General features: G+C 39.3%; 1 protein-coding gene across 1 annotated transcript in view; it reads left to right on the forward strand.

Annotated features, from left to right (window-relative positions):
• The window catches only part of ESPL1 (extra spindle pole bodies like 1, separase), a 49893-nt gene that overhangs the window by 11960 nt on the left and 25128 nt on the right, over nt 1-12805 (forward strand). The window contains exons 7-12 of the mRNA XM_087707887.1: nt 997-1239; nt 1872-2016; nt 3726-3882; nt 7101-7240; nt 9751-9885; nt 11749-11868. Of these exons, the coding sequence (XP_087564013.1) occupies nt 997-1239; nt 1872-2016; nt 3726-3882; nt 7101-7240; nt 9751-9885; nt 11749-11868 (940 nt within the window). The remainder of the gene's footprint in view (nt 1-996; nt 1240-1871; nt 2017-3725; nt 3883-7100; nt 7241-9750; nt 9886-11748; nt 11869-12805) is intronic.

Consider the following 12805-nt stretch of genomic DNA (forward strand, 5'->3'; position numbering starts at 1 on the left):
CATCTTCTCTCCATTGTCCCCCTTCAATTGCTGGCATTCCAACATGGCATATTAACTAGCCCCAAGTCTTCCCATATCTATTCTTCCTTCCTCCCCCTTATTAGCCCTTGCTGCCACTCTCAATGTCCCAGCATCGTACAGCTGACTGGCCTGTACCCATAATTTTATCACTGCTGCCCCATCTCCCTTCAATCACAATATCCTTGTCTCCCCCACCTTCTCTTTTTCCCCATCCCCAAAAGCATTTCTGTCACAAATAATAGTTTTTTTGATCCAGAGTGTCATCAAAACATCCTTGTTTTGTTGTATGTATGAACCCCACACATTCAAAATATATATGCCCTCACCACCTGAAACTGATGTTCCATGTTTGGGATGTTTTGCATGTTTACAAGGGGTCATCCTCCTATTCAGGGCCTATCCAGAATAAGAGGGCTTCTATTCATGGAAATGCCATAAGACTGAGGAACTTGTGGTACATGAAGGATCCCAGATATCAGTGTCCTTTAGCACCGGCCATGCCAGTTGAGGCAAATGTGAGCTGTCAAGATAAATTTGGAAAGACTATTGTTTGGTGCCTTAACCAGCCAGATGTTTTCTATGATGGATTGCTGTTTAATAAGGCTGCTTGGCTTTTTCAAGATCTGCCAAGATTGGCTAGACGCTGCCATCTTCAGTGACTATAGGGGTTTTTTGGGGGGAGGGGGGAAACGACTCTAAAAAAAGCTGATACTGAAAAATATCAATTTTAAAGCACTCTCTTGAAAAAGATAACTTGCATCTTAAAAATGCTGTTATATAAAAAAAAGTCCATTAAAACATCCAAAGACAAAAAATATTTTACAGTGAAACAAGTATCTCTGCCCATTTACATGAAATGAAGCCCTCAAAATACTGTACAAAGCATGGTGTGACACTGTGGTTGATAGAAGCTGCATGTCTTTGTTTTACGTCTTTCTAATTCCTATTCTTGTTTGCCTTCTATATTGATTACAGAACTCTGAAGGAAGGTCTTGAAGAGTATCACTTAGAAGATGAGATCCTTGTGAAAGTGCTGTTGGAGGAACTGAAGGCATACAAAGCTGTGCGAGTTGACACTGGCCAAGAGCGCTTCAATGTGATCTGTGACCTCCTAGATATATGTTCAGAAGGCAGCCGATGGGTCCATGAAAGAGCTTTTATCCTGGTAGAATTGGCACAGGTGCTGTGCTATCATGATTATAGTGAGCAGACAGAATGGTGAGTATGTATTTAGTAAAATTTGATGATAGCTGTATGATTTAACTCAAGTCCTACTTTGGACACCGCTCCATTGAAGTGATGCTCAGTATTAAAAAAAGAACTTGGAGTGGAAACTGCAGAGCTGCAGTGTCTCGTTTTTAGTATCCTGATTTCCTTCCCTTGGTTTTGTCTTTTCACTGGTTTGAGACTAGACATTTCAGTGTAGAGCTGGAGATGAGTTGCGAGAGAGTCAACCTTGCTTGCTAACAAAGCTTGCTGGCTGATGCTACAAAACTGATGTACGTAAGGATCAATTGCTACTTCAAAAATACTAATACTAATAATTAAGGTACTGGACCTTTGTATATTTTAGGTGCTGCTATTGCCATACTTTCTGATTAAAGTACTTGCGTCTCTTATGAAAAAAAGGGAAGGATCTTATCAGTTATTTATACATGGATTGGATGCACTTAGATATAATAATCTAGAACTGGTGAGAATGCTGGCTGAACTAACTAGAAATGAATAAGCAATCTTCTGACCATATCATTTATGTTTTCTGAGCATATGAGAGCCCAATTACAAAAAGAATTCTCAGCAATTGTCTGTAATCATGACTGAAATGATTGTTTAGGTCTTCTCTCTTGCAGTTCTGCTCTGGACTCTATAAATGAAGCCCTGAGGTTGTTAGAATATGTGCCAAAGACTCCACAGAATGATGAACAGCTTCAGGATGATAAGGCCCAGGCTTTACTTTGGCTTTATATCTGCACAGTTGAGGACAAAATGCATGAGGTATGTGTCTTAAAGCAAAATAGCACAAAACTCAGCCAACTAAATTCTGGTTTGTGTGTATTCTATACTCCAGAGAGCAGGGGGACTAAAACAAGTAAGAAAGCCACTGGAAGGAACATAATCTTAGCTTATTTTAATTAAAAATGAGAAAAGTATGCAGAAATATTTATTTCACTATATTCCTAATATTAAATGACATTATAATTTAAAGTTATTTGAAAATGTACCAATCCGGTATAGAATATATAATAGGAAGCAAGGAGAATCTTTTAGAAGTAACTACAGTGACTTAGTAGCCGTTCAAAGTTTCCCAGTTACTTATGACCTGGTATGATCTTTCTAGTTCTGATCACCACCACCCCAACAATAATGTGATTATAGTTTGTGTGCATGACAACTAGCCTGCATTCATCACCATTTGCAGTGTCCTGCGATCATATGACCACAATTTGTAGCAACCCTCCACCCCCCACCCACCCTGAGACTGGCTTTTGCTTCTGGTTTCTGGCAAAAAATGCCCATTGGTTAAAAGGATTTGCTTAACAACCGCAGTGTTTGTTTAATGACTGCAGCATTCACTGAATGCCCTCTGCAAAAAAGACTATTAAAATTGGGCAATGACCTGCCTAACGTAAAGCATGATTTATGAATGACCCTAATTCTGGGCTCAATTATGGTCGTTAAGTCGAGGACTATCAGTATACAAAATCATAAAGCGAACAGTCCAGTGAGAAAAAACTGAAGACATTTAAAGGGTTGGCAACCTATGTTGATTGACTAGCTTTCAAACTAGCACTGTTCTCCAAGGATTCTAGCAAAGGTGTTTCACATCATTTCTTAGCCTTCCAACATTTGGAAATGTTGATTACAATAATGTGCATGCTCCTTGCTTGAGGTATACACTGTCCCAGAGGTGTTTTCCATCTTCTTTAAACATTGAACTATTTCAATGGACTGGTCAATGTAAGAATTTGTTGCCATGATACAACAAATAATAATGAAGTGGTCTAAAAGTTTGTTAAAGGATGAAAAGAAGCACTTGGGTGTAGTGGGTTCAGGTGCTGGCCTAGAAAGCAGAAGACTGGGATCCTATGACATCTGCCTATTCCAGGTTCTTTGGAAGGACTCAATAGGTATATAAAAACATCTGGCTGACTGTGTGACCAAACATAACAATAACTACCATCATCAAAAGGAGAGTAATTGCCACATTGTTATTTTGTATGAATTTAAATCAGTGTTTTTCAACCACTGTGCCGCGGCACACTAGTGTGCCGTGACATAGTGTAAGGTGTGCCGTGGGAAAATTACTTTATATATAGTCAATATAGGCACAGAGTTAAATTTTTTTAACATTTTCTAATGGTGGTGTGCCTCGTGATTTTTTTCATGAAAAAAGTGTGCCTTTGCACAAAAAAGGTTGAAAAACACTGATTTAAATGATATATCTCAAGAATTCATTTGCAGATGGTTACTTGGATTTAAAACAAGATCCCCGCTAGCATATAATATAATGCATCTTGCAGGAGGGGCTCAATGAAATCTCTGGTAGCTTTAAAGTTCTCTTATCCAAAATAATGGCATCTGGGACATAGAGGAATGAGACAGAGAGAGCAAGAACACCTTATGGCTTACATACGTGTCTGACTTACTTACATACCAAGTATCCTGTTTGGTTGGTTTAATGTCAGTTCTTCTCTCTCAAACAGAGTATCAAGCAAGAGCAGAGAACCAGAAATACTCAGGGACAAAAAGACGTGGAAGTTCTTCAGAACTTTGAAACCAATGATCTCACTTATGAGGATAAATCCCACGATGACAAGTTCCTGTATCTTGGCATTGCATTTAATCTATCTGCAGATTCTGGTGAGGAGATTTATATTGCTATTGGATGAAGGGAACTGTTAAATTCAAAGATGAATTAGATTAAATAAAAAAGTAGTAAATAAGACTGGTAGAGTTCTTGTAATCCTGAACCCCACTGGGAATAAGCAGTAGACATGGGTCTTATTTGTGGTATTTTGCAGGGATAAGAGACAGGAGACATGTTTAGAAGTTGTGATAATGCTTGTAGAAATGAGAGGATATTATTTTATTGCTAAGGCATTCTTTTTAATGTTTCAACATTCAACTTTCCTCTCCTTGGACTACTTTACCAAATATAATTTTCCATTTTAGTTTAAAAACAATGTCATAAAGCAGGGGTGGCCAACCCCTGGTTCACGGCTCGGGACCCAGTCCATGGCCTGTTGAGAACCAGGCAAGCTGCGGGCAAGCACATGAAACCATCCCCTTATTGGTTTATCTGTTCAAAGTTAAAATAAGACATTATTTTGTAATAGTCTGGCAACCCTTTTTGGACTTTTTGCTGATACCAGGAAATGAAAAGCTGATACTTTATGGATTTGTTTATAGATAAAGGATAAAATATTGAATCAAGAGATACCTGTTTAGCTTTATAATAGCAATAGCACCTAGACTTATATACCGCTTTACAGCCCTATCTAAGCGGTTTAGAGTCAGCCTATTGCCCCCAACAATCTGGGTCCTCATTTTACCCACCTCGGAAGGATGGAAGGCTGAGTCAACCTTGAGCCGGTGACATTTGAACTGCTGAACTGCAGCTGGCAGTCAACTGAAGCAGCCTGCAGTGTTGCACTCTAACCACTGCACCACCTTGGCTCCCAAGGGATGAAGAGTTATTAAATTGTATATATTTGTTGTGATGAATATTAGAAGTCACTTCTTTATAAATTTCTTTTTTCTTTTGTTTTTTTCTCTTTATTTATTTTTCTTTATCTCTTTCTTCTTCTTTTTTAGTTCTTTTTTCCATTCTCTTATTTCTCTAGTTTGTATAATTTTTACTACTGTAATTAAAACTCTTAAAAAATATATTAGAAAAACATTTTTCCATATCCAAACAGAGTTAAAATCAGTGATGCTTTTTAGATCATCTCAATCCAATATCATTCTGAACCTTTATAACTAAGCAAAATAGTTAATCTTGCTTGGAAATTTTCTACTGGAAACACTCAAATAGAAAAGGGGAACTCTAAGTCTAGGCTTCATAACCAACTTCTACCACTTTACACAATAAAACAAATATTTCTTAATTTCAGTTTCTGTTCTTTGTAGGAGCTTTTTTGTTGGAAAGTATTAAAAACAAATGAGCATAATCTAAAAGCATGCAGTATGTAGCAACAATAACAATAAACACAACCTTTTTTTTTAAAGAAAGAGTGTTTCATAATGCAGATTCAGGCTTTGCCAAGGAGCAACATTCCATGTCATGATTAAGAAGTACATTGTTTCAATTGTTAACCCTGTTACCTTACACAAAGGTAGTAAAGGAGAGTTTCTTACTACCTCAATGTTTTTATCCATATGGGAGGCAACAGGCTGGAAAAAAACCAAAATAACTGAATTTCAAGCTGTGCAGAGTGGGCATATGTATTGTTTGCCTGTGTCTCGCAGCTGAGGTTATTAGGCAAATGGCTTCAGCAGCTCTGTGCTGCTCAGGGAATGATTTTACCCATTCTTTCTCAGGTTTCTTAGCGGATGAGCTCCTGAGAAAGACAAAGGTTAGGGTTGTGCCAGTTGCAACGGGATCTGGAACCCACCACTGGACTTCACCCAACATTAATTGATTAGCAAAAAGCAAATATAGTTTTGCAATTGTTTCATGCTTTCCTCTCCTTAGACGACTTTACCAAAATTTGGTGATAGAATTGTAACAGATATCAGACATGACTTGGTCTATTTCCAAACAACTTCTCTTCTGTTCAGATGGCACAAATCTTAGTAATAATATACATCTATTATTTTTTAATATAATTCCATCTTCAATTAAACAGTGTGTCTTCCGGGTACAAATATCTTTGTAAAATGATAATCAAGATTTGCAGCAATATTCATTAACTAATATTCATAAATTCTATAATATTAAAATGAAAATATTAAACATAATAATACTTTCCTCTCTTAACGTATTTCTTTATTTCACTCATCTTTTTCTTTTGTTTCCATGTTTTTAACATCCGTTTTTGTTATGTAACCATTGATACAATAAGTCCCATGTCATATAGCAGTGATGGCGAACCTTTTTTGGCTCGTGTGCCATGGTGGGGGGAGCTCAGGGGGGGTCATGCTTGGACATGCCACACCCATAATGCAACACGCGACCCACACCCAGTGCGCATGCGTGCATGAGAGGCACTTCCCCACCATTTTTCCATGCTTTTTTGGCCCTCCCCAGGCTCCAGAGGCTTTATCGGAACCTCTCCGCCCCGCCCCCCGAGGCATTCCGGAGGCTTCAGGGACCTTCAGGAGGCTTCCCTGAAGCCTACGGAGGGCTAAAAAGGACCCTACGAGCAAACCGGAAGTCTGTCCCCAAACTTCCTGTTTGCCCTTAGGGCCAGGTTGTTTTTTTTTTTTGTTTTGTTTTGTTTTTTTTTTGTGCTCCAGAGGGCCTCGGGGGGGGGGCTGTTTTCGCCCTCTCCAAGCTCCTATAAAACCTCTGGAGCCTGGGGAGGGCGAAAAATGGCTTTATAAAAGGCTGAACTCAGCTGGCCAGCACGCGCATGTGTGTTGGCCAGCTGACAGGGCAACGCCTCGCATGCCCTGACAAATGGCTCCGCGTGCCACAGGTTCGCCATCCCGGTCATATAGTATTCAGTTTGTTCTTTCTCTAATTGCTATTCATTTCTGCACATTCTAATATTTTCCTGATCACATCGTCAACTGTGGGGATCTCTTCACTTTTCCAATTTTGTGCAAATACAATTCTAGCTGCAGTTAATATAGGGTTAATTAAATATGTATGCCCCTTACTATATTTTTCGGGTAAAATCCCCAACAAGAATATTTCTGGCTTTAAATCAATATGCTGCTTTATCACTTTTTATCATTTTTTCCAGTCATGTATGTATTTTTGTCCAATTTTTTTTTTTTGCTTTTGAGCAGTAATAATATACTTTTGATGATGGACTGAGCCTATTCTGCCTATGCTGAAGGGTAGAATTGAGCTAAAATATTCCTATTAAATTTGTAATCTGTCTTTGCCTAAACCTTTGCTTTCTTTCTAGTGCAATCCAGATGTTTGGACGATGCCTTTGCCTTATGGAAACAGCTCCTATCAAAAGGCAGGATCCCAGCTGTGCGGAGCATTGAGCAGACAGCAGCATCCCTGCATATCATGGCAGCTTTATACAGAATGATGGGAAAGGTATATTAAATGCTGGGCATTTTGTCTGGGAATTTTGTATAACCTGACTTTGTTCCTTCAGCTTTCTTGAGGTTCACTCTTTTTTTGCCCTTTCCTTTCTACTCCAACCCTCTCTTGCCTGTCTGGAATACAGGTAGTTCTCAACTTACAACCGCAATTAAGCCCAAAATTTATGGTGCTAAAATTTGTTAAGTGAGTTTTGACTCATTTTACAACTTTGGTCAGCATATTTGTTAAGTGAATCCCTGAAGTTCTTAAATTAGAAACACGGTGAATCTGGCTTTCCCATTGATTTTACTTGTCAGAAGGTCACAAAAACTAATCACATGGCCCCAAGACACTGCAACCATCATAAATATGAACCATTTGCCAGGCATCTGAATTTTGATCACATAACCATGGAGATGCCGCAACAATGATAAATGTGTAAAACGGTCACAAGTCACTTTTTTCAGTGCTGTTGTAAGTTCAAATGGTCACTAAGTGAACTGTTATAAATCTAGGTCTATCTGTACTTGGGCCTTGGGCCTCAGGAATTAGAGAAGATGAGAGGTGTCAACTGTTTATGCACCTCACAAATGTGATGCATCTTTTCTGCTCTTCTGACTACAAACTGTAACCCTAACGCTAACTCTTTTCCCAATCAGATTATAAGAGAAAGAGTGGCCTTCAACTTGTTGCTGCTTATAGTAATAAACAACCTGCTGTTTTGTTCTCAAGCACGCAGTGTTACCACATAGGTAGAAAATTTCCAAGCAAGATTAACTATTCAGCTTAGTTATAATAACTTAGAATGATCCTAGATTGAGGTGCTCTAAAACAGAGTTCCCCAATGTTTCTGGCTTTGTGGGCCAGTGGGAGGGAGGAAAGAAGATGGTTCTGCATCGAGCAGTTGGCAAGCAGCGGTTTGCGCGAGCAATGTGGGCGTGCACCTGCTGATCACTTAAATAGAGTGTGCAAGTAAGGATATGCGTGCACAGTTGAAGGACCTTTTCTGTGGCTCAGCTGCAAACCCCTCACGGCCCACAGGTTGGGGGCTCCCTCTCCAAAGAGCATCATTAATTTTAACCTTGACTGGCTATGAATCGCTAGTCTACTGAAGGAAGGGATGGAGCATCCCTCGCCTTGCACCATAGCTAGTGGGGAGAACAGTTGAAGCTCTGCAGGTTTCCCAAATGTATGCATGGTGGTGGAATTGTTAATGCTAGTTGCAAGAACGAATTCAAAATATACGAAGGAGTTTGGGGAAGTATATTAGCCATAGAATAAGCTTAAAGTACAGGTACTACTCATTTAAGCAACTCCAATTGGTTTTGGGGAAGTGGCTATTAAGCAACATGGTTGCAATGCCAATGTTACTCTCCAGCATGTGTTGTCAGGCATCAAAATTTGGGTATTAATGCAAATATTGGTGAGAAAATTATTATTTTTTATTTTTATTACCACTGTATTTGCAAACAAGGAGGTTGCTAAACAAGGACTACTTGTGGCTTTATTTGTGCATCCACCTGTACTTTTTTACCCACTGACTAAATAAAAGGGTGCGAATTGGCAACGTGGCATCTCTAGATCGCTCCTCTTGATCCCCAAGCTTTTTAAAATAAAAATGTTTTGTATCTCTGTAGCATTTTATGATTTTTTTTTGAGATTGTAGTCTGTCAGTATATTCATGTTTTTAAAAAACACAGTAGAAACATTAGTCATAAAGGTTTTAAAATGAGTAGCAGATGCTTCTTAGAATCCTGACTTTCTAGTTTCTTGCCGCTGTTCCTTTTTCTTACAGTTCTGTAATTTTCAGTGCAGGAACAATAGAAAAGTAGATGATGCAATTTTCCACCAAAACAAGCACTGTCCTATACTGTATACTTATTTTAAAATGGAACAGCTTTCCAAAACATTGAGTTGGCATTTTGAATGAATTCTTGCAAAGGAATAAAATATGATGTGCCATACGTAGGATAATTCTCTTTATTTCTGTTTCTATGTTTGAAAGTTTTTTTTTCAAATCAGAAAGAAAGCAAAGGAGATGGTCAGCTGGCGACCAATAGCTATGGTAACTTTATTTGGAAGATAATGGCCATAAAATTGTTCATAAAGTACTAACAGTTTCAGTTTTTGTTCAGTTTCATTGAAATGAGAATCTCCAGCATTATACTTGTATGCTTTGCTTGTTTTGTCAGCTTAGGGACTGGCTGAATAGTAAAGCTTGCAACTTGAGTTTGTTTCCTGTTTAGGGAGAAATGGGAAGCATAGGTTATTTAAGTCCAGCAATAATTTCCAAACTGCAACTGGTTTAGTTTAGTTTAGTTTAGTTTCCTGTTTAAACAATGGGAACTTTTACTACAGTACCTCAGTTCTAAAGGAATAGGTTTGGGCCATCAGATTTTTCCAGAATGTTATAACTGGTCATCTCTATTCTACATATTATATTACTATCCTCTACATTTCCTGCTTTACCCATCCCCTTATAGTTACATATCTAAATGTTTTGTTCTATTTTTATTTTGCAGCCGTTAGAGGCTATAGAGAGCTTCTTCCTCATAACAGCTCTTTCTGATGCACTTAAAGATTTTGTTGGGAAAACCAGTGCCTTGTGCCAAATAGTTAAGCTCCTCCTCCAGCTGGAGTGCCCCAGTTATGCTGAGGTGAGTATGAAATGTAGTCAAAACAGAAATATCCCAACAGACCGAGCATCACAATCTCGTATCTTTGTTTATAGCCCATTGTTAATGCTGTTAGTCCATTTAGGTCTGCCAATGCATATGGGTTAAAACATATAAAGAACGGTTGCTGGAATTGAGTATGTCTAGTTTAATGAAAAGAAGGGAAGGACTGAGGTGACATGATAGCAGTCTTCCAATATCTCCGAGGTTGGCACAAAGAAGAGGGAGTCAAACTATTCTCCAAAGCATCTGAAGGCAGGACAAGAAGCAATGGGTGGAAACTAATCAAGGAGAGAAGCAACCTAGAACTAAGAAGAAATTTCCTGACAAAACGATTAATTAGTGGAACAACTTCCCTCCAGAAGTTGTAAATGCTCCAACACTGGAAGTGTTTAAGAAGAGATTGGATAACCATTTGTCTGAAATGGCATAGGGTTTTCTGCCTGAATAGGGGGTTGGACTAGGTCCCTTCCAACTATTCTGTTCTATTCTGTACAATTAAATTTTTGCAACAGGAGATTTTTGGAATTGGACCTTGAAGTTTATGCATCCAAAGTAGGAAACACACATATATAGGACTCCAGAGGATGGTAGAGGACAAGGATGGTAGAGGACAGGAAGGCCTGGAGGAAGGTTGTCCATGGGGTCACGATGGGTCAGATATGACTTCACAACTAACAACAACAAAAAATCAAAAACATGGAGTTTAATGTCCTGATTATTATCACATGGATTACTGTTTTTATTTTTAAATACCATAAAATAATATTGAAAGTGTAAATAATAATGATAGTATAGCAAAAACCCAGTCAGTGTCATAAAGAAATATTTCCTGTCTTTCATGAAGGGAGGAATAAGAAGGGGAAAGTAAACTATATATAAATGCAGCATTTTGTTTGTTTACAGTAAATTAAGAAAAGCCATGAAAGCAGTAGATTGCCGTATGTCTCCCAACGACACTGAGCGGTTCACAACAATTAATAAAGAAATTAAAGCATAATCGATAAGGTTTAAAAGATAAAAGACGGCAAGTGGAATGAAGAAAAGGGTTTCATTCTTTCTTGCCAAAGGCTTGGTGGTCTTGATTGCTCTTCTAAACAAAAGCAGAGTGGAGACCATCCAGATTTCACAGGGAACATCATTCCAGAGGGTAGGAATGCTATTACAGAGAAAATGCAGTTCCTGGTCCCGAGAGATGATGATGTTGAATTAAGGAACCCAGAGCACATCAACCCTGCCAGACTGGATTGCCTGGGCAAATGCTATGGAAAGCAGGTAGTCTTAAGAAATAAGGTTCTATGCCCTGTACGAGTTTACAGGTAGCACTCTGAATCACATCTAGAAGCAAACAGACAACTAGTGAAGTTTACAAAGCATAGGTGGTGCATGCACATACCAAGAGATGCCCATTACTGATTCTGCCGCTGCATTCTGGACCAGTTGAAGCTTGGGGAGGGAGGTGTCTTCAAAGGCTGGACCATGTAGTGCACAGGTGTCAAACTTGTGGCATCACGTTACTGTCATGTGATGTATCACAACATTTTTGTCCGCGGAGCTGGGATGGGCGTGAGTTTGACACCCCTGATGTGGAGCGTGTTGCAGCATCACCTTTGCTTCTATTATATAAAGCTGCTCGAGAGGAAAAGTCTACCTTACATTCTAGAGGGGAAGGCATACGGAGGAACAGTCTCCTCCTTAAAAGATTTTTCACAACTTGAGAGTCTTTAGGCTGTTGAGATGAATTGCTGGTAGTCAAACATTAGCTACATTCTCTTATTAAATGCTATTGGGCTACCTGTTCTGAAAATGTCCTCCCCCCCACCACTACCACCCATTTCTTTTTAGACACTCTTAAAGGAAGCTGAACTGTGCCTGAAAAACGTGGATGGAAATAATAGCTCCTACTCGCTGATGAATCAAACACTGGCTGTGCTCCATAGCAAGCTGCATTTAGCAAACTGCAAGGTATTTGTGGTGGATTTCCTTTTATATGCATTGCTGATCTCCGGGATTAACAAGCTGGTATGCTAAAAAAAAACAAAAAAAAAACTGTTGTTACAGGTGCCTTGGCCTTCATCTATGTTACATTTGGCCAGGGGTGAAATGCTCTCGGTTCGGCCGAACTGGTAGGGACGATTGTCCTTGGTTCGACGAACAGGTAGTAAAAAAAAGCTTCGGGCAATCGCAGCTGTGAGCCACACGATCGTCAGACTCTCTTTATTTCACTTTTTAAAGCATTTTTACTACCTATTCACCTAAACCGGTAGTAAAAAAATGCTTTAAAAAGTGTGTGGGGGGGAGATGGGTCCAACAATTGCGTGAATCAGCTGTGAGCTGCGTGATTGTAGGAACCATTTTTAAAAAACCTTTTAAAGCATTTTTTTCCTGCCGGTTCGGGCAAACAGGGAGGAAAAATGCTTTAAAAAGTGGGGGGGGGGGAATGGTTCTGACAATTGCGCAAATCAGCTGTGAGCCACGCAATCATCGGAACCATCTTTTTTTACTTTTTGAAGTATTTTTTCCTGTCTCACAGCTGAGCTGCACGATCATTAGACCCTCTATTTCACTTTTTAAAGCATTTTTTTCCTGCCTATTCACCCGAATCAGCATGAAAAATTGCTTTAAAAAGTGGCCGGAGGAAAGCTTCCACCGATCGCAAAGCTCACAGCGTTTTTTGCTTGCCTATTTGGGCGAATAGGCAGGAAAAAATTGCTTTAAAAAGTTGGCCAAGCCCACCCAGTCACCTGACTTCCCACCAAGCCATGCCCACAGAACCGGTGGGCAAAAAAAAATAGATTTCACCACTGGATCTAGCCCTCTAGATTGGCTGAGTTCAGCTGCTAGTCAGGCTGGGCTTTGATTCTAGCTGTATCTAGTATGACATATACCAGAAAGCAACAGG

Source organism: Thamnophis sirtalis, unplaced genomic scaffold (assembly GCF_051295495.1).
Source record: "Thamnophis sirtalis isolate CommonGarterSnake01/CBP01778 unplaced genomic scaffold, rThaSir2_p1.2 scaffold_3, whole genome shotgun sequence".
Lineage (NCBI taxonomy): Eukaryota > Metazoa > Chordata > Lepidosauria > Squamata > Natricidae > Thamnophis > Thamnophis sirtalis.